The sequence below is a fragment of the Chiloscyllium punctatum genome, chromosome 13, assembly GCF_047496795.1.
Source record: "Chiloscyllium punctatum isolate Juve2018m chromosome 13, sChiPun1.3, whole genome shotgun sequence".
Lineage (NCBI taxonomy): Eukaryota > Metazoa > Chordata > Chondrichthyes > Orectolobiformes > Hemiscylliidae > Chiloscyllium > Chiloscyllium punctatum.
The window spans coordinates 91,800,840-91,823,465 of record NC_092751.1 but is presented as its reverse complement, the minus strand read 5'-3'; the positions used below and the strand labels follow the sequence as shown (position 1 = coordinate 91,823,465).

The 22,626-nt window shown below is 42.9% G+C and overlaps 1 protein-coding gene across 1 annotated transcript; it reads right to left on the bottom strand.

Annotated features, from left to right (window-relative positions):
* Window positions 1–1,917: 1,917 nt before the first annotated feature.
* On the bottom strand, window positions 1,918–22,271 carry paox (polyamine oxidase). The gene is made up of 7 exons (XM_072583232.1): window positions 22,100–22,271; window positions 15,390–15,879; window positions 11,339–11,538; window positions 10,549–10,804; window positions 5,226–5,338; window positions 4,984–5,141; window positions 1,918–2,061 (listed from the first exon to the last, which is right to left on the bottom strand). The coding sequence occupies exons 1-7, from the start codon at window positions 22,269–22,271 to the stop codon at window positions 1,918–1,920; spliced, it is 1,533 nt and encodes a 510-aa protein (XP_072439333.1).
* Window positions 22,272–22,626: the final 355 nt, after the last annotated feature.

The following is a 22,626-nucleotide window of genomic DNA, read 5'->3' as shown; positions in this document are numbered from 1 at the left end:
CCTTTAGTCACACCGAATCAAATTTGGAGCAATCACAGCCACTTGTAAAGTTCACTCGTCTCTTTGTTAAGGATGGGCCAGCTGTAAGACAACCAAGCAGTCAGGGTACAGCTAAAGTAGAAATTGCTGGAGAAACTCAGCAAGTCTGGCAGCATCAACAGAGAGAAAAGAGAGTTAACATTTTGAATCCAGTGACCTTTCGGGTAAAAGCTATACTTTAAAAGTGGTATAGGTCTTCCCAGGCCCCACCCACAACCTGTTCCAGTTGCAGGTTCACCTGATAGTCAACCTCCTTAACATTTAACTACAAAACACCTCAGTTTATTGAGAGTCCTCTGCTTCTACAAGATCTCCACGCTGGACTGGAGTGGCCTGGTGCTAGATGGAGTCTCCAAATGGGTAATGGCGGCAGGGGCAGTGGGGTTGGGCCGAGAGGCAGTAGCAATGTGGGGTGGGGCCTGGAGATGGCCGGGGTGAAAACAATGACTGCAGATGCTGGAAACCAGATTCTGGATTAGTGGTGCTGGAAGAGCACAGCAGTTCATCCGAGGAGCTGAAGCCTCCTGATGAAGGGCTTTTGCCCGAAACGTCGATTTCGATCCAGAATCCGGAGATGGCTGGAACCAGGATGCGGATTTTGAACAGTGAGTGAGTTCTCAGACTGGAGGTGAGTGGAGCAGAGTTTTGCAAACTTTCAGTTTTTTATATCAGATATGAAACTGAAAAACTGTTTGTTGAGCTGGTGGATTCTGTGTTGGATGTAGAATAGTAGAGGTCCTCCATGTGTTTGGGAAAGGGAGCCTTGAGCTGGGGAAGGACGAGGAGAGGCAATGGAGATACCTCTGCATTGCAGAGAGGAGAATCTGGAGACTGAATCGTTTGCGGAGGTGTTGGAGGTATTACAAGTCTGGAGCATCAAAGATGGGTCCAGGTTTGGAGGGTTTAAAATATAACTGTAGGCCTTGAGGAATGAGATGGTTGTGAATACAGCAGCTGAAGAATATCACGTGGCTGTAGTAACGAGTTTGTTTCATCGTGTGGTCAGAAAGCTGGAGGGCTGAAGAGGTCATGACGCTGTGGCAGTGAGAAAGGGACTCACTCTCTGCATGTCTGAGGGGGAAGAGACTTCACAGTGGTACAAAGTTGGTTAGAAACAAAAAAAAACTGAAGAAAGGTTACACCTGAAACGTCGACTTCTCCCCCTCCTGATGCTGCCTGGCTTGCTGTGTCCTTCCAGCCTCCTGCTTGTCTACTTTGGATTCCAGCACCTGCAGTTTTTCTTTTGTCTCTAACCATAATTGTGGTAAGTCAGAGAATTACCTCTAGGTATAAAGAATGTCAAAACATTGGTTAAAAGTGATGAAGAGAAACATTGTAACAGAAGCCTGGGCAAAGATGGAGATTGGTCTTCCAGTTTGGGTGATGGAAATTAAAACTCGAGGTTCACTCAAGAGTCAGTTACACGATGGTAAATCAAAGGGATCAACAGAAGAGGAAAAGAACCAGCAGGAGTTTTGTATGTGCTAGGGAAGAATGTAGAAAACTTGTAGTAGGGAAATATGAGAACGGGATTGGATATCGAGACAAACTAGTCTGAGTCTTGAGCCCATAAGTTTTACTTTATTTGGGGTCTTCTAATCAAGAGCTTTCACAGACTCCTTTCTCAATCCTTTCTTCTAGTCACCACCAATCAATTCTTAAATCTTTGTGTGATCAGCTAGGTCCAAAATGTTTCTGGAACCCTGACACTAATTTGTTATGATAGAATTTTCCATTCATGCACAGGAATACAATTCATTTAATTATACTTTTGTATCAACCCTTCCAATCTCTAACACAATTTATAAGCTTGGCTACCAAATGGATTTTAGTAAAGATGGATATGATTGGTGTACTGTGATAGACTATTATAAAGTTTTAGTGGTTTGCATTCACGGACGTTAAAGACAAATAGTAATTTATCAGGCGATCTGCTTCTCTCCAACCCGACTCCAAGGCACCATGGGTAGTAGAGTAAAATGTCCGGTGAGTAGCTTCGCCAGCGAAAAGTATCTGCAAAGGCTAACAGGAATAAAACGACCAAAGGTCAGTAAATCAAAACAGAAAGTGCTGTAGAAATGCAATGGGTCTGGAATTATCTGTGATGAGAGAAACAGAGTTAATATTTTGAGGCCAATGATTATTCTTCTTCACAGCAATCATCTTCAACACAAAAAAGGGTTGAACTCATCAATGCTCCCTTTTGAATACTGAGATAAAGCTCCTGTAAAGAAATCAATACTGGATTTGTGAGTATCTTGTGAGTATTTACTTTGTATCTTATTTGAATAGCTAAAAAGGACTTTTAGGGTGGATTTAAGCAATCTATATAAATTTAGAGCAAAATAACCATGTTCTAACACTATCATGTTTCATCAAGGCAATACTGATTGAGTATTTACTAACCTTAAATATGTCACTATGCCAGCATGAGGTGTAATGTGATAAAAGTAGTTTAACCATTAACAGCTGGCATTCAAGCATGTGGGGCTTCAGGTTAATATTAACAAAGATCATCCTGAAGTGTTATCATCTTTTAATAAGAGATTGACTATATAAGAGGTTATATAGGGGTTAAACATCCTATAAGGGTGGTAGAGAGAGGAACCCTCATAACAATTATGAAGCAGTTAGGTGGGTATTGCAATGCCAAGGCATACAAGTCTGTGGGCCAAGTGCTGGAAAATGGGATCAGAGTAGCTGGGTGGGTGGTTTTGACTGGCATAGCCTTTTTCTGTGTTGTAGACCGCTGTGAATTATTTTAAACTCACAACGTCCTAAAGTCCTGACTAAGGTGAAGCTCTGAACAAGACAAACAATGTAAAGCAAGATACCGGGCTGGTCCACATTTTAGATAGTTCATCAAGATTAGTTTACCAACCTTATACGGAGGTGGTCACAGATCATTCTCTAAATTAACAAGACATTATTGGTGGCCTAGTATGCTGAAGCATTACAAGACTTCTGTTGCAAATTGTACAGCCTGTAACAAAGTGAATACATTTTCAACAACCAATTATAGTCAAAAATCCACTGGATAAGATTATCATTGATTTTATTGGGCCTTTACCAAATTCAAATGGACACAAATACATGCTAATTTGTTTTGACTATTGTGCTAACTCTTGGTGCATTTTGTACTTCTTTCTTGTATTCCTAATGATGTATCAGAAACTGCGCTTATTGGCACCCAGGTAGAGAATCAGTTCCTGGTGTTGGATTGCAAAAGATATTACACACTGATTGAAGAGCTGCCTTTTATTTCTAAAGTCTATCAAGTGCAGGCAAAGGGGAAGGAGAAAGGACCACTCTGGAGCACAGCAGATCTCATCACTCTGCATCAGCAGGGAAAATAGAAAAGAACATCTATACCATAAAGAAAGGTCTAATTAAACTACATTAGATACTTGGTGGTAAGAGGAGCACCACATTAAATTATGTCTAAATAATCAACTCTTACAGTCAATTAGTGTAGTGTCTCCTGTGACTTTGTGTCAGTTGGTACACATATCAATGCACTGTTCGTACAGAACACTAATCTAGAAACTGCAGGCATTACTAGGGATAGACTAGCGCAGATTCAGGTTAAATAGGAAATAACAGAAATGATACGTGTTCTCTGTTTCTCACCAGTGTAAGTTGAAAAATTTAACAAAATTAGGTCTCCCAGATAAGAGAATTGACATAAGAACAAAAGGAATCCAGCACATTGACACTTCAATGGAATAACCCACTGCAAATAGAAAAGTCCACAGTGATAGAGGAGTTAGGATTGAAGCCACCCCTTAGGACCCTTTTCTATCTCTCTCCTCTCACCCTGAACCTATGTCCTCTAGTTCTGGACTCCCCCACTCCAGGGAGAAGACCTTTTCTGTTTATCCATCCATGCCCCTCATGATTTTATAAACCTCCATAACCTCACCCCTCAGCCTCCGACACGCCAGCGAAAACAGCCCCAGTCTATTCAGCCTCTCTGTATACATCCAACAGGGATTTACCTGGACTTCCACACACATCATCTACTGCGTCCGTTGCTCTCAATGTGGCCTCCTCTACATTGGGGAGACAGGACGCCAACTTGTGGAACGTTTCAGAGAACACCTCTGGGACACACACTAAACAACCTCATCGCCCTGTGGCCAAACACTTTAACTCCCCCTCCCACTCCACTAAGGACATGCAGGTCCTGGGCCTCCTCCAGCACCAAGTCCTAACCACCTGAACCCTGGAGGAAGAACACCTCATCTTCCATTTTGAGACCCTCCAACCACACGGGACTAATGTCAATCTCACCAGTTTCTTTATTTCCCCTCCCCCACCTTAAGTGAGATCCAACCTTCCAACTCGGAACCATCTTCTACCTGTCCACCTTCCTTCCCATCTATCCGTTCCACCTCCTATCACCACCATCGTCCACTTTCATCTATCTATCGCATTCCCAGCTACCTTCCCCTCAGCCCCACTCCCCCCTCCCATTTATCTCTCAGTCCCCTTGGGCCACCCCCTCATTCCTGATGAAGAGCTTATGCTTGAAACGTCGACTCTCCTGCTCCTCGGATGCTGCCTGACTGGCTGTGCCTTTCCAGCACCACACTTTTCAACATGCAGATAACGGGTGACTTGGTGATGGGCATGCTGGTTTTCATGGAGTTATTTCAGATCCTTTGTACACATTAATATATAGCAGCACCAACACTGCTGCATTTTAACAGTTCATTCCTGTTGGCATTTGTTTGAAAAAGATAATCTGTGGGTGAATTTCAAATCTTCCTCTTTCACAATTAACTCTCTAAGGAGAACTTTGAGAGATAAAAAAAGACAACTGCTGTAATAAATTTCAGTATGGAACATTTCCCTGTTTTAGCCACCAAATTATCCAATAAAGTAACTTTAATCCCGATATATAAAATGTATATATCATTCAGAAACAAATTGATACAGTACCTGTGCTTGTGTAGATGGAAATGGGAGAGGTTCAGCAATGACATCTATATCATCCCCAGAACTTCCAACTGCAGTGTAACTATATGACCCTCTTGTGTACTGATCATTATACCATCTTGATCGAATGATGCCCTTTGGTGCAGGTATCAATGGGTTTCCTAAATAGAAGATCTTATGAGTGTTTAGTGCAGTATTTCGAAAAAAAGACACTTCATATCGCCAAAACGTGTCAGAAAATGTACCTGTGAATTTACGTATGATTTGTGTCATACAATCTTTGATTTCACAATCTGACAGACTCTCCATATAGTTAGCTTCCTCACCAGCGAGTACTATTAAAACGACATGGCCATACCTGCAGATAGAACACGAGAGACACGAACCCTGGGTGAGCCATGAACATTCATCTACCTGCATTCACCCTGCACATCACTCACCTGATTGAAGGTTCAAATGCTGCAGCAATGTACAGAGGAATCTCTATGATCTAAACCTCAATTATCCGAATTTCGCATTATCTGAACAAGGTCCCGATCCTTGGCTAAACTGTTATCCAGTATTCAATTATCTGAACAAAATACTCCCAGCCTGTGCCATTCAGATAACAGAGGTTCCTCTGTATTCAACATTGTATAGACAGTACTTATTTCATAAGAACTTCATATTATTAATTTTGAATATTTGTGAAATGCAATTTAGCAGTTGAACAATTTTAAGAAATTAGTATTAGCTTCTTAGTACAGAACAGTAATATTCATTCAAAAATTCAAAACCTTTTATTTATCCCAAAGTATTCAATCCAGTTTGTAATTTAATTTTTTTTTCTTCATTTGTGGGACTTGGGTGTTGCTGGCTGGCCAGCATTGATAGCCCATCCCTATTTGCCCTTGAGAAGGTGGTGGTGAGCTGCCTTCTTGAATCACTGCAGTTCACTTGCTGTGGGTTGACCCACAATGCCGGAAGGGAGGGAATTCCAGGAGTTTGACCCAACAACTCTGAAGGAACAGTGGTATATTCCCAAGTCAGGGTGGTGAGTCGCCTGGAGGGGAACTTGCAGATGGTGATGTTCCCAAGTACCTGCTGTCCTTCTAGATGGAAGTGGTCATGGGTTTGGAAGGTGCTGTCTCAGGATCTTTGGTGAATTTCTGCAGTGCATCTTGTAGATAGTACACACTGCTGCTCCTGAGCACCTGTGGTGGAGGGATTGAATATTGGTAGATGTGGTGCCAATCAAGCAAGTTGCTTTGTCCTGGATGATGTCAAGCTTCTTGAGTATTGTTGGAGCTGCATCCATCAAGGCATTCCATCCCACTCCTGACTTATACCTTGTAGATGGTGGACAGACTTTGGGGTGTCAGGAGGTGAGTTACTCACCACAGTATCCCTAGTCTGTGACCTGCTCTAGTTGCCACTGTATTTATACAGTGAGTTCAGTTGAGTTTCTGGTCAATGGTAACCCCAAGGATGTTGACAGTGGGGATTCAGTAATGGTAATATTGTTGAATGTCAAGAGGCGGTAGTCAGAGTGTCTCTTATTGGTGATGGTTATCGTCTGGTATTTGTGTGGTGTGAATGTTATTTACCACTTGTCAGCCCAAGTCTGGATATTGTCCAGATCTTATTGCATTTGATCTCGGACTGCTTCAGTATCTGAGGAGTCACATATGGTGCTGAACACTGTACAATCTTCAGAGAACATCCCCACTTCTAATCTTATGACAGAGGGAAGGTCATTGATGAAGCAGCTGAAAATTATTGGGCTTAGGACACTACCCAAGGGACTCCTGCAGAGATGTCCTGGAGCTGAGATGACTGACCCTTCACAACCACAACCATCTTCCTTTGTGCCAGGTATGACTCTAACCAGCACAGTGTTTGCCCTGATACCCATTGATTCCAATTTTGCTCGGGCTCCTTGATGCCATACTTGGTCAAATGCTGTCACTCTCACCTCATCTCTGGAATTCAGCTCTTTGTCCATGTTTGAACCAAGGCTGTAATGAGGTCAGTAGCTGAGTGACCCTGGCGAAACCCAAACTGGGCGTCAGTGAGCAGGTTGTTGCTAAGCAGATGCTGCTTGATAGCGCTGTTGATGACACCCTCATCACTCTACTGATGATGGAGAGTAGACTGATTGGATGGTAATTGGCTGGGTTGGATTTGTCCTGCTTTTTGTGACATACCTGGGCAATTTTCCACATTGCCAGGTAGATGCCAGTGTTGTAACTGTACTGAAAAAGCTTCGCTAAGGGAATGGCATGTTCTGGAGCACGTCTTCTGTACCATTGCTGGAATATTATCAGGGCCCATTGCCTTTGCAGTATCTGTTGCCTCCAGCCGTTTTTTGATATTACCATTGACTTAACACATTTCAAGTACAATTACTTCATGTCAATGGAAATATCAGAGTTATGTGTTAAATTAATACATCTAAATGGATCTGTGAAATTCTACATTATGAATTTACTATTTTTTGTATGATGACTTTATAAACATACAGTTTTTCTGCAGTCAACAATTCCAAAGAATTCCGACACTCATACCTGGAATATCTGGATAAAAAAGATACCTACCTAAACTCTTATTTATTGACTACAACTCTGCCTGCAACACCAAAATTTAAAAAAAACTCATCTCTAAACTCCCAGATGTAGGTTTTGGCTCCCCACTTTGCAAATGGATCTTTGACCTCCTGACCCATGGACTAGAATGTTGTTGTGGTTCTGTTCGCCGAGCTGGGAATTTGTGTTGCAGACGTTTCGTCCCCTGTCTAGGTGACATCCTCAGTGCTTGGGAGCCTCCTGTGAAGCGCTTCTGTGATCTTTCCTCCAGCATTTATAGTGGTTTGTCTCTGCCGCTTCCGGTTGTCAGTTCCAGCTGTCCGCTGCAGTGGCCGGTATATTGGGTCCAGGTCGTTGTGCTTATTGATTGAATCTGTGGATGAGTGCCATGCCTCTAGGAATTCTCTGGCTGTTCTCTGTTTGGCTTGTCCTATAATAGTAGTGTTGTCCCAGTCGAACTTTGTTCCCAAACAGAACTGCAGTGGACAGCTGGAACTGACAACTGGAAGCAGCAGGTACAAATCACTACAAATGCCGGAGGAAACATCACAGAAGCGCTTCACACGAGGCTCCCAAGCACTGAGGATGTCACCTAGACAGGGGACAAAACGTCTGCAACACAAATTCCCAGCTCGGCGAACAGGACCACAACAACGAGCACCCGAGCTACAAATCTTCTCCCAAACTTTGAACTACAATCAGTAAGAATAAGTGACAACACCTCCTCCACCATAACCCTCAACACCACTGCCCCGCAAGGCTGCATACTCTATGTCCACTCATGACTTTTGGCCAAATACTGCCCTGCCTCCATCTACAAGTTTGCCGATGACCACCACCATTGTTGGTCAGATCTCAAACAACGATGAGACAGAATACAGGAAAGAGATTGAGTGCTCCAGCAGCATGGTGTAAAGACAAACTCTCCATCAACGTCAACAAAACAAAGAACATTGACTTCAGGAAGTGGAGTGGAGGGTGTGCCCCTGTTTGCGTCAATGGTGAGATGGTTGAAAGCATCAAACTCCTGAGCTTGATGAACACCAACAATCTGCCCTGGTCCACCCACATCAACATGACGGTCAAGAAAGCACAACAATGCCTCTACTACTTCAGGAGGCTAAGGGAATTTGGCACATCGCAAGAACTCTTACCAATTTTTAATCAATGCACCATAGAAAGCATTCTAACTGAATGCATCACAATGTGGTATGGCAACTGCTCTTCGTAAGACCGCAATAAACTACAAAGAGTCGTGAATACAGCCCAGTCTTTCAGCGTTTTACCTGTTGACTCCATCCAGACCTCCTGCTGCCTCAGGAAAGCAACCACCATAATCAAAGACCCCTCCCACCTCGGTTATATTCTCATCTACTCTCTTCCATCAGGCAGAAAATATAAAAGATTGAATCCACATACAAACAGATTTAGATTAGATTACTTACAGTGTGGAAACAGGCCCTTCGGCCCAACAAGTCCACACCGACCCGCCGAAGCACAACCCACCCAGACCCATTCCCCTACATTTACCCCTGCACCTAACACTAGGGGCAATTTAGTATGGCCATAACCTGCACATTTTTGGACTGTGGGAGGAAACTGGAGCACCCGGAGGAAACCCACGCAGACACGGGGAGAATGTGCAAACTCCACACAGTCAGTCGCCTGAGGCGGGAATTGAACCCTGGTCTCTGGTGCTGTGAGGCAGCAGTGCTAAAGGAAGAGATGCCGGTGTTAGCCTGGTATAAACAAAGTTAAAAATCACACAACACCAGGTTATAGTCCAACAGACTGGACTATTCCTGGTGTTGTGTGATTTTGAACAGATTCAAGAACAGCTTCTTCCCCATTGCTTTCAGACTTTTGAATAGACCTCTCATTATTTCTGTTTTCTCTCTCTGCACTCTCTTTGCGGTTGTAACACTGTATTCTGTACTCTGTTCTGCTACCCTGATGCATTTTGTATCAGGGTAACAGAACAACACTTTTCACTGTATCTCAGTACATGTGACAGCAATACATCAAACTTACTCTGTGATTATACCCTTTGGTGCTGGATTGTCCGACAAGGGGAAACAATTGATAAAGTCCACTAAGAATCTTACATGTTTCAATAAGTTGACATCTCATTCTTTGAAACTCCAATGAGTATAGGCCCAATCTACTCAACCTCTCCTCCCTCCATTCTGCAACAATATTTCCAACCTCAGTTTTATTGAACTTTCCTTTAAGAAAATCTTCATATTTGGAAAGCTAATATATTCATTCTGTACTCAGAGCACCCAATAGATAAACAGAATCAGAACGCAACTCTAAATAAGGGAGTGCAAATCATCATTCTGTATTGCATGACATCTGCATTTTATCATTGCAGATTTTTAAAATCACTTACTTTACTCTTTTTGTCCCCCCATTAAGTGCATGTTCATTTTTAGAAAGAAAATTACAAATGGTTGCTGTCATCAGAGTATTTCTGATGGCCAGATAATTGTTTCTGCAGCATAGACTGAAGTTCTGCATCAAACCTTGCAAAATCCTTGAAATAGCAGACTCTGGAAGAATTGAAAGTTTCAATGGGCAACTCCCATATACAGTACCTGGAACTCAGTCCTCTGACTTACATAGACACTTTAAGATAGAGTGGTCCACTGCAGTTATGCAAATACTTACTCAGGAAATGCCAAACAATTAAGAATCGGAGTAAGAATCGAACTGACCACCCAACATAACACGCTCTCACAATTACACCTCGCTCTGACATATCCCAGACACTAACCTGCCACTGACCCTCCCCACCCCACTCATTGGACACTCCCGCCTCCCTCACGTTGAAGTCGATCAGCACCCTTCTTTACAGGACCTCACATCCCAATCCTACTCTTATTACACCATCCCCCGACCAAAGGGGAAGTCTCACCCAATATTTTCTAAGAATGGAGAGAATCAAAAAGAAATCCAGAATTAGATATTATCACAAACTTACTTACTTCAGCTGCATACATACCTTTCCACAGGCTGTAGAATAAGAAAGCCTAATATCTTTCTGAACCACTCTTTTTGTAGATCTAGCCGTTTGCTAAGCAGCGGGGACTCATCCTCCCAAACCAGTCTAATCAGTTGACTTTCTGGTTCCCAAAACGGCTCCTCAAATTCAAGGAAGATTTTATTATTTGTCCCAAAACCCAGTTTCTGAATGGAATCGATTTTCCTGGCAGGAAGTGGGGGATGAATAAAAGTTTTGTAATGTTCTTTAAGGAAACCTGAAAAAGCAAGTGGTATCAACCTGAATTGCTGATAGCGTCCAAACCTTTACAATATGTACTTGAGGTAGTTACAGTTAATGTAGCCATTGACACATTAACTCAAAATCAATTTCAGGGAGCACTGATGCACATGCCCATGAATATCAGGCGTGTGGTTTGAACTCACTTCAAACTACCTCACACAAGAATTTAAATCTGGACCTCCAGGATGCTGGAAGGTTCACAGGAACTGCTCCAAATTAGTGCCCCAGTGGGATTATCTTAATTCTAAAGTTATACACAAGTGGACAGAGACCTGTATGGAGAATGCAGTCAATACGATAGTTCATCAATCAAACCCAATGGAATATCACAGGAATTGTGGAGAGCTCTCAGGCAGTTTGAGAGTTAGTGACATTGAACCTGTGGTTCTCAGGTTAGTTTTCAATTAGAGATCTGAATAACCACAAAGGGTCTTTCATCCCAAAATAAAGTATAAATGCTATTATGATACTTAAAAATCCAGACACAGAGACTCAAATGACATTTTACCTAAAGGAACAGTGACTATAACATGATCTGCTGGTATAGTTTCCCCATCTTCACACTCCACCACAACGGAGTGAGAATATTCCGGCGTGTTCGGTGCCTTGAAGGATCTGTTCCAATGGATGCATTTAACTGGCTTCTTGTACGATATAATATCCTTTGGCAGAGATCTCCTCATTGCATCAGTAAGGCTTGCAAATCCACTAAAAACGTAAAGAAATATTAATTGTCATCATGATCATTGTATTGGAACTGCAAGTTCAGATCAATAATTACAGTGCCGTTTAATTTTGAGGATCAATTACTAGCAGTAAGCAACAAGTTACTTTGTCCTGTTTTGGGATTAACAAGATCAATACCATTTTGAATTCCAAGTAGAATGGAAAAACTTTGATACACAAACTGTTGCCATTTCACAAACAGCACCGTGAACTTCAGTGAGATTCCTACCCTGTCTTCAAATTCTATAAAATGGCATCACTGTATCTGAGAGTCTTCACTCCCTTTTCCCCTAGATCTATCTTTCACCAAAATTAGAATTATACATTCCACTGGGCAAACTGCATACTCCCCTGGCTCTAAGGAGTGCAGGTGAGGTTCCAAATCAGTCATGAATGACATAAGAAACTAGAGAAGCAAAGCTATTCCTGATCCTGTGTATATTTTTAAATGAACCAGCTTCCAACCAACAAATCAAAGTTCTAACTGAAGTAATTTACTAACATTTCCCCTTCTTTTAGGGTCGAGTATGATTCGTATTGGATTGAGCAGATTTCAAGTGGCTAGCACATAGCTGGTCTGAATTTCAAACGTTTATCTATTATATTACCATTTTTCCAGTGCAACACAGGCATATAGGGTTAGGTATCCCCAGAGGTCCAGTTCACTAACATTCTGGATATTCGTGAGGGCAATGGGTCTTTACAGGAGTGCATCAACAGCTGGCTGGCACAGGAGGGAAGGAAGAAGAGTAGAAAGTCAGTACTGAGAAGGTAGTCTTTAACTAGGGGAACAGACAGGTGTTTTTGTGGCCATCAACATCACTCCACTAAAAATACTCGATGAGGTTTACACCCCTCTGTAATTTCCTTGCAAATTTGATTCTGTACATCCTTCCCACTAATTAGTGGCCCATTAACTTCACCAGGCAATGTTAATGCATTCTTCTTATTCCAAAGAGGTAGCCAAAATGATTCGGTCCTTAAATCTTATGAAATATCCTGTTGCTTTAAGAACTGCAATGCTGACCTTGACCAAAATCACCATCACCCGTATCTAGACAGAAATAATGGTCAAAGAGCAGCAAAGATTAGGTGTTACTGTTTACAAGAGTTTACTGCAGCAGTATGTGTCACATCCAACCAGAATAGAGGCACTGCTACACCTAGTTCTTGTGAATAATGTGGGCCAAATTGACAAGTGACAAGGAGCATTTGGAGAACAATGATCTTTGAAAAGATTAGGACGATAGTGGAAAATAACATTATTTTTCTTGCTCTGGAAAAAACAAACTAGTGAGGGCTGACTTCAATGCTGCAAGAACAAAGCTTCGCCAAATATACTGGGACCAAAGGTGAATGGGAGAAGCATAACTGAACAATGAATTATCTCAAAGAGGAGATTGTTCCTGAACAATCAAGGAATATTCTCTGAAAAGGGAAAGGTAGGATAAAGAAATCCAGAACTCCCTGGATGACAAACGAAATAGAAATTAAGTTTCAGAAGAAAAGTGTGCTTATAACAGATGTCAGGGAGAAAACACAGTTGAGAGCCAAGCTGACTAGTGAATGTAGAGAATAGAACTGAGAAAGAATTTAAAAAACAAGAGGGATTGTGAAAAAAAAAGACTGGCATCTAACATACAAGGAAAATCTCAAATTCTTCTATTGGCACATAAAAAGTAACAGAGTTGTAAAAGGAGTTCTGGGGCTAGTTAGGGACGAAATGGGGATTTTTACGCATGCAGGCAAGAGGTATGGCTGAAGTCTTAATGAATACTTTTCTTTACCCGTCTTTTCTGTACACTGACTGGTGACAGAGGAGAGAGCACCGTCACTAGAAGAGTTTAAAGCACATAGGGAGGAGACTTTTCATAAGCAGTTGGTCCTTAAAGTTGTTAAGGATTTGGTGCCAGATGAGATGCATTAAGGATATTGAAGGAAAGGATACTGGAAATTGCAGTGAATCTGGCAATAATCTTACAACATATCCTAGTTTTAGGAGTGATGCCAGAGGATTGCAGAATTGCAAAGATTCTGGTCTTGTTCAAAAAAGGTTTGTAAGATAATCCTGCAATTGCAGACCAGTCAGTTTAACTTCAGAGGTGTGGAAACTTCTAAAAACAATTTTTCAGGATAAAATTGATAGTCACGTAGAAAAATGAGAGTTAATTGTAAGAGTTAGCATGGATTTATTAAGTGAAAATTGTGTCTAACTGGCATACTTGACTTTTTTGAAGCGCTAACAGAGACAGCTAATGAAGGCAAGACTATTTATACAGCCTGGACTAGTGCTGCTGGAAAAGCACAGCAGTTCAGGCAGCATCCGAGGAGCAGTAAAATTGACGTTTCGGGCAAAAGCCCTTCATCAGGAATTTACCCTTTTTACGTTGTTTTTACCTTTTACCTTTTTACCTATTTATACAGCCTTCCAAATGGTGTTTGACTCAGTGCCACACAACAGACTTGTGAGGAAATTTATAAATCACGTAATAAGAGACATTAGCAACATGGATACAAAACTGGTTAAGGGATAGGGAACAGAGAATAATGGTGAAATAGATATTTCCCAAGCTGGAGGAATGTAGTTGAATTCCCCTGGGGTTGCTACTGGGACCTTGCTTTTCCTGATACACACAAATACTCTGGAACTTGGTGTGGAGGGGATCAGTTCAAAGTCTTAGGACTTGGGAAAAAAAACTAGAAATACTATGTATTGGGGGACAGTGTGGAGCATCAAAAAGACACCGACAAGTTGGACCGGGTGAATAACTGGTAGAAAGGTTTAATAAGGGAAAGAGGGGAAATACACTTTTGTGCAAAGGACATGGAGAGACAGTACAAAATAAAGGGTACTATTCTAAAGGATTTGTAGGGGCAGAGACACATGCACACTCATTAAAGATGGCAAAGCAAGAAGAGAGAGCTGTCAATAAAGCATGCAATAGTCTGTATGTCATCAATAAAGGCATAGAGTATAACAGCAGGGGTTTTATGCTGACCTATTTAAGATATTGGCTAAACAGCAGCTGGAGTACTAAGTCCAGTTCTGGGTGCCACATTTTAGGAAGAATGTGAATCCATTGGAGAGAATGCGGAAAAGGTTTTACAGGAATGGCTTCAATTATGAAGATAGATTGGAGAAGTTGGGACTGTTTTCTTCAAAGAAAATAATGCTGAGGGAGGCATGATAGAAGTTTTCAAAATCCTGAATGGTTTAGACAGACTGGATAGGGAGAAATCTCCCACTCAAATAGATTAAGATCCAGAGGGCAGAATTTCAAGTTGTTTTGCAAAAGCAGCAAATACGAGGTGAGAGAATAAAAAGTGTTTTCACAGAGTGAATGTGGAAAGGAAATTCCTGGCCTGCATCGTGGAAGGTGGTTTGTAGCTGAGGTTTGACTATGGTGCCGACAGCACGAACACCACAGAGTTCCAGCAGTGATGAATACTTCCACCGCTCTTGCCACAATTTTCTGCGAGAAGGGTGCCAAACAGCGCCACTGCATAATTAATGAGGTGAACCATACCAGATTATGTGAGAAAACTCACTGCTAGCTGTGGCAGAATGGGGCACCACGAATCTTGCACAACAGGACACTAACCAAAATGGACAAACTCAGCCCATAGCTCTCTGACCCTCTGTGTTCTCCTCGCAGCTTATATTCCTACCTAGCTTTGTCTCATTCTAAAATTTAGAAATGTTACTATCTGCTGCTTCATCTAAAACATGAAACTGGGTTGTAAATAGTTGTCGTCCCAGCACTGACCCTTGCAAATTTGAAACCTTGGTAATAAAAAGAGAATGTAGTAACAGTTTTGCCCTTAGTACCTACCCTGGAAAAACACAGTCAACTCCAGGTAACATCATATACTCTCCATATGGCTGGAGTGCTACATGATCCAAGCTGTCCGCTCCAGAGATACAACACTCCATCTTGAATTCTGCATTCAGCACAGCAAGTTTAAGGTTGCATGTTTCCTCATCATCCTGCCAACCTTCAGCATACCGGGCAATTTCAAGTTTTAGGAATTCACCCAAACTGCGGACAGGTTCGGTCTTCAACTGGAAGAAAGTCATACTTTGTGCAATAAGTGTTGAATACAATTCTTTCATGGGAGCCATTATTTCTGGCCCTATTTTCTTTCCTGAGCTGGTGTAATAAGTTGATATATCAGGTGGATGTCCACCGATTTGTACAGCCTGGTTCTCCTCTGACATTGCTTCTTCATCAAGAAGGTGATATTGGCTGGCCAAGTGAAACACAGCATTCTGTTTCGATGGCCCATGGATCCACTGTGCTCCAATATCTACCAAACCTTTAGCTGAATGAAGATAAAAAGAACCACACTGATTATCTTGCAATGAGATAGATTATCCATCCAATTATTCTCAATTGATGGATATTAAATGGAAAGTCTAATGTTGTTGCTGCCAGAATTTGGACATATTTTACTCATACCCTCATACCAATGCCCCTGTGTTTGACAAGGTTAGATTAGATTCCGTACAGTACTGAAATAGGCCCTTCAGCCCAACAAGTCCATACTGACCCTCCAAAGAGTAACCCACCCAGACTCTATATTTACCTCTGACTAACACTATGGGCAATTCAGCATGGCCAATTCACCTGGCTGCACATCTTTGGATTATGGGTGGATACCGGAGGAAACCCACGCAGACATGGGGTGAATGTACAAACTCCACACAGTCAGTCGCCTGAGGTGGGAATTGAACCCAGGTCCCTGGCGCTGTGAGGCAGCAGTGCTAACCACTGAGCCATTGTGCTGCCCCTTTTACTGACAAAAGAATGGATGTTATGAAGGATTAAATTCAATGCCTCCATTGTTATGACACCTTTGCTGGTATCCTGCACAAAGTCTTACGAATATTCTTGTTTAGAAACGTATATACTAAAGATATCCTGCTTAAAATATGCACTACTGATGTATTTCATTACTTGTAAATTAGGGAACCTCTCTGAATAGCAGAGCTGGCCTCCTCTGCACTTTCATCTCATGTGCTAAGAACCAGGTTTAAAAGAGATCCTCAGTCTGTTTGTTTAACATTGTTCCTACTACGCACGTTCTTCTGCCTCTCCAAAATCCTTTGCTTCCTCTCACTGGTCTCCCTTATCCACATCCCCTTGCTCCCTTTCTCACCCCCTTCCCCAGCACTCTGGTGACAGCAGGTATCCCAACAACCTTTGCTCCGTCCTCTATGTCACTCTAATCCCGGCCTGCTCAATGACTTTATCCCAACCCCCTTTCCCAGCCCTGCTCGTCATATCTCCTCCACTCTTCCTCTCACGCTTTGCTTCAGTCTCCCGATTTCCTCCTGGTCATCACCGCTCTCGGAGTGAGCCAGCAGGCAGGAAGGATCTGGAGAAGCAGTGAATGGGACGGAGTTGGATGGTGCGACAAGTGGAGGTAGCAAGGGGCTCAGAGACTGGCAGGTAAAGAGCACTGAGCAACAAGTGAGAAGCAGCAAGCTGCAGGCTGAAGCTGATGAGTGTCAGACTGGAAATGACAAATGGGAAGCACGTCGATGCTATGATCCCTAATGAGACCACCAAATTAATGGTACGGTCCAGCTCAGAAGCAGTAACACTATTCGTTTAAGTAGACAAATTTTGAGATCTCAAGTAATAAGCAAGAAAATGAAGGCAGAACAGGCCGTGATTTTGAAGAAACAAAATAATTTTTACTGGACAGAATGAGAATTAACATCCAGAATTAACTGGAGGTAAATTGGGTAAACAAATAGTAAATGTGCTCAAGTCAGGACGCATTGATTGCTCAGTTAGCTGTATCCAGGACTGCAGATGCTGGAAACCAGAGTTTAGATTAGAGTGGTGCTGGAAAAGCACAGCAGGTCAGGTTTTTCTGCTCCTTGGATGCTGCCCGACCTGCTGCGCTTTTCCAGCACCACTCTGATCTAAACTCTGGTTTCCAGCATCTGCAGTCCTCACTCGTACCATTCTGCAATCCAGAGCCTACTCATGGGCCTACGTGAAGCCCTTTCACAAAAAGCTAGCTTCACTAAACTGACCCAACTCCAGCATTCAACCAGCTCCAATGTTTCTCATCTGTACAAAACAAATGTCGTTTATTAGCTTCTTTATGCTCACTCTCAGCTGCACTGAATTAACAATAACAATTGTTAAAAGTACAGAGTGTTAAGAAGCCTAGTAACAGAAACCTGCACTATTGTTAACAACATATAGTCTGGCTTAGAGATCAATAAACAAGCATCTATAAACTTTACCAACTGATTTTTGCCCCCAACAAGGTGGTTTACCTGTAGCAGCAATGCTTACGTTATTTTCCCCAACATAAGAAACTTAATGTGAACATTGTAGCATTGAAGAATCTAATAGACATCCATAACTAATTTTCACAAACATTATATTCCTCAGGCACGTAAGAGTAGGGATTAATATTATAGATTATTTTTTCAACTGCGGAATCTGCTTCTGCATTATTGCAGAGGAGATGCTCAACTGATAAGGTTCATAAGAACATAGGAGCATCAGAAAGACCAGCAAGAGTCGGCCATTCTGTCCATCAATCCAATCTCACCATTGTACAAGGTCCCAGACCTCAACTCCTCTTTCATGCTATGTCATTGACATTTCAATATCTATCCAACTCCTCTTTAAATGCTTTCAGTGATATAGCATCCTCAGCATCCTGGGATACAGAATTGTAGACATTCATTACACTCCGGGGAAAAAAAAATGTTGATTTTAAAGGAGTGTCCCATTATTCTGTATGTATGCTATTTAAAGTTGTGGTCACTGCTGCTCTCCTTTAAGCTGAATTTGAAGTTCTGCCATGTTGTTATTGCTGCCCTACAGATGATTGTTAACTACTAGATCTCTTATCAGTCCTACCTCATTACATATTACTAGATCTAAAATAGCCTATTCCTGGGTAGATTGTTCCGAACAACAATATATTACACAATCTCTGATACCGCTGTAAAAATTAGTCTTCCATATTTTCCTTGCCCATCTGATTTATCCAGTCAACACACAATTTAACATCACCCACAACCCTTCTTATATTCTTTCATTATTTCCTCTATTACATTAAATCCAAAGTGAGGTACCTCTTTGCCGCCTTCTAGATGACTCCCACCCATGACTTCTTTCCCTTGCTATTTGACTCAAACTGATTTCACGTCACAATTTATTTGCAGCTACATCACTACCATTACACCTCAGTTAATTAACAATGCCACCCTACCTCATTTTCCTTTTTGCCCACTGTTTTGGAACATTGAGTTCTCAGCTCTGGTCGCATTGCATTTTCATTAATTTCTGTTTGTGCTGTCAATTCATCTACTTTGTTAATAATGCAGTGCACATTCAAATAAAGAGCCATAAACTTTGATAGCTTACTATTATTACTTATTCTGGTTTCTAATTTCTGCTGCATTCTTACACAGTGAATTTGCCTCAGATTGTATGTTTAATCAGACATGGCAAAAGCTATGTTTTTTCCTGCAATATTAGAAAGTGGTTATGGATTTTTACGGAATTGAAGAATCTGACAAATATTTATGACCACTGACTATTAGGTACAAAGATTACATTCCTTGGACATATCATTGTCTCAGCATGCTCCTGCCCCACTGAACTCACTTCTACCTACCTTGACACTGTCCTATCCCCCCCTAGTCCAGGAACTCCCCACATACGTTCGAGACATCACTCACGCCCTCCATCTCCTCCAAGACTTCCGTTTCCCCAGCCCCCAACGCCTCATCTTCATCATGGATATCCAATCCCTCTACACCTCCATCCGCTATGAGCAAGGCCTCCAAGCCCTCCGTTTTTTCCTCTCCCAACGTCCCCAACAGTACCCTTCCACCGATACTCTCATTCATTTGGCCGAACTGGTCCTCATCCTTAACAATTTCTCCTTCGAATCCTCCCACTTCCTCCACACCAAAGGGGTAGCCATGGGCACCCATATGGGCCCCAGCTATGCCTGTCTCTTTGTTGGCTATGTAGAACAGTCAATCTTCTGTAATTACACCGGCACCACTCCCCAACTCTTCCTCCGCTACATTGATGACTGCATTGGCGCCACCTCGTGCTCTCGCGGGGAGGTTAAGCAATTCATCAACTTCACCAACACATTCCACCCTGACCTTAAATTTACCTGGACCATCTCTGACACCTCCCTCCCCTTCCTGGACCTCTCCATCTCCATTAATGACGACTGACTTGACACTGACATTTTTTACAAACCCACTGACTCCCACAGCTCCCTGGATTACACCTCTTCCCATCCTACCTCTTGCAAAAATGCCAGCCCGTATTCCCAATTCCTCCGCCTCCCCCGTATCTGCTCCCAGGAGGACCAGTTCCACCACAGAACACACTAGATGGCCTCCTTCTTTAGAGACTGCAATTTCCCTTCCCACGTGGTTAAAGATGCCCTCCAGCACATCTCGTCCACATCCCACCCTTCTGCCCTCAGACCCCATCCTTCCAACCATAACAAGGACAGAACGCCCCTGGTGCTCACCTTCCACCCTACCAACCTTTGCATAAACCAAATCATCCACCGACATTTCTGCTACCTCCAAAAAGACCCCACCACCAGGGATATATTTCCCTCCCCACCCCTTTCCGCCTTCCGCAAAGACCGTTCCCTCCGTGACTACCTGGTCAGGTCCATGCCCCCCAACAACCCACCCTCCCGTACTGGCACTTTCCCCTGCCACCGCAGGAATTGCAAAACCTGCGCCCACACCTCCCACTCAGCTCCATCCAAGGCCCTAAAGGAGCCTTCCACATCCATCAAAGTTTTACCTGCACATCCACCAATGTCATTTATTGTATCCGTTGCTCCCGATGTGGTTTCCTCTACATTGGGGAGACTGGGCGCCTCCGAGCAGAGCGCTTTAGGGAACATCTCCAGGATACCCGCACCAATCAACCAAACCGCCCCGTGGCCCAACATTTCAACTCCCCCTCCCACTCTGCCGAGGACATGGAGGTGCTGGGCCTCCTTCACCGCTGCTCCCTCACCACCCGACGCCTGGAGGAAGAACGCCTCATCTTCCGCCTCGGAACACTTCAACCCCAGGGCATCAATGTGGACTTCAACCATTTCCTCATTTCCCCTTCCCCCACCTCACCCTCGTTCCAAACTTCCAGCTCAACACTGTCCCCATGACTTGTCCTATCTGCCTATCTTCTTTTCCACCTATCCACTGCACCCTCCTCCTTGACCTATCACCTTCATCCCCTCCCCCACTCACCTATTGTTCTTTATGCTACTTTCTCCCCACCCCCACCCTACTCTAGCTTATCTCTCCATGCTTCAGGCTCTCTGCCTTTATTCCTGATGAAGGGCTTTTACCCAAAACGTCGATTTTACTGCTCCTCGGATGCTGCCTGACCTGCTGTGCTCTTCCAGCACCACTAATCCAGAATCCATATATATTGTTATGGACTAGGCCAAACCACATTCTTAAGCAGACAGTCCTAAACCTAAGTTTGCAATTTGTTTCAGTAAGTGTACAGTGAAAATTACCCAGAGTAAGATAGCTAGGCTGACTACTAGATTTCAAAACAAACAAAAAACATTTATTCAATTACACAAAGAAATACAAAGAACAGAATAAAGAACCCCTATAGAACTTAACCTATCCAGCTAGACCTAATTATGCTGTTCCAAACATGCACAACAGTTCCAATGAGCAAATTCCCTTTAAAAACCAGTATAAATGGAACACATGCATACAGGTTGAAGTTGAAGGGCAGAAAAACATTTCCACACAGCTCCCTGTTGAACTTCCCAGTTCAAGACTGAGTTAAAACTGCTCAGCTAGCTAGAGAGCTGACCGCTCCCCTCTCTTCACACAGGCCACTTCTAAAGCATGACCACTTTGGCCTGAAGTCCCATCTGTTTACGTATAAACAAAACACCTCTCAAAATCCTTTTCCTTTCTGTATCAAACCAGACTGATCAGAGTCCAGCCCAGTTTATTACCCCTCTGAAAAAAAAATAAACGATAGAGTCTCCTTGAGCCAAGCAAGAGCTTTTTAGAAAAAAAAAGGACGAGCTTCGTGATAATATGTCTGAACTAATATTAAACTGCTAGGCCACAATAAGAGCATGCTCCCAGTACAGCATCATGCTTCAACTGATAAAAAGGTGAAACATGAAATCTTTAAACAGCTGAGTAGGCTGAATGGCCTCCTTTGGCTGCTATTTGTCTATATTCAGGTAAACATGATGTTGTTATGATATCAGGAGCAGATCTCTTTAAGTCTCAATGAGACTTAAAACAAATCCCTCTATCTTTCAGAGGACTCCCAGAGTTTTCTGCTGAGTAGCTAGTCCCTTTACGAGCCACTGCAACTGTTGTCTCTGTCTCCGTTTTGGTCCAGGGTAATTGTTTTTTTCTCTCTCAAATCGAAGTCTTAACAGTTACACTCAAGAAGGCTACTCTTGATTTTCAGCGGCTCCTGCCGGCAGCTGTGTTTGTGACCTGGTGTCCGTACGGGTCGGGGGCTCTCACCGAACCGCCGGCTGCAGACGCGGCCACCGCATCGCTCCTTCGCCTCCAGCAGCCGGAGTTTGCTGAAGCCGGACCGGAGCAGCCTCTGGGCAGCACCCAGACCCGCTACCCCGCAGCCGACAACGACGATGCTGGGACGGCCATGCTCCTGTCTGCTCATCAGCCGAGCCATTTACTTCCTGATACACAACTCGTCCGGCTTGTCTTACTCGTATGATTGTGCGCGTTGGCCACAGATCGGCCTAGACTTCGAACCAGCCCATCCCCTGAGCTGTCGCAGATAACGCAAGTTCGAAGTGAATGGTGTCAACAAGTGCAATAGCGTGTTTTTTTTAATAATAAAAAAATTAAAGCTTTGCATTCGTATTAAAGCGTTTCATATCATTTCCAAAACACATTGCATCCAGTGGTAGATATTTAAATCAACTTGTGTAGAGATGGTTTAAAAAAAACACACATTGGTAGAAATTCTGTGCGTTATAGAGTCGTAGAGATGTACAGGAGGGAAACATACCCTTTCCCAATCT

Coding starts and splice junctions, on each gene's coding strand:
- paox (XM_072583232.1), bottom strand. CDS start 22,271: ATGGCTCGGCTGATGAGCAGACAGGAGCATGGCCGTCCCAGCATCGTC. Junction 11,539..15,389: donor GTTGACTGTGTTTTTCCAGG/GTAGGTACTAAG, acceptor TTACGTTTTTAG/TGGATTTGCAAGCCTTACTG. Junction 5,339..10,548: donor ATTCTACAGCCTGTGGAAAG/GTATGTATGCAG, acceptor TTCTATCTGCAG/GTATGGCCATGTCGTTTTAA.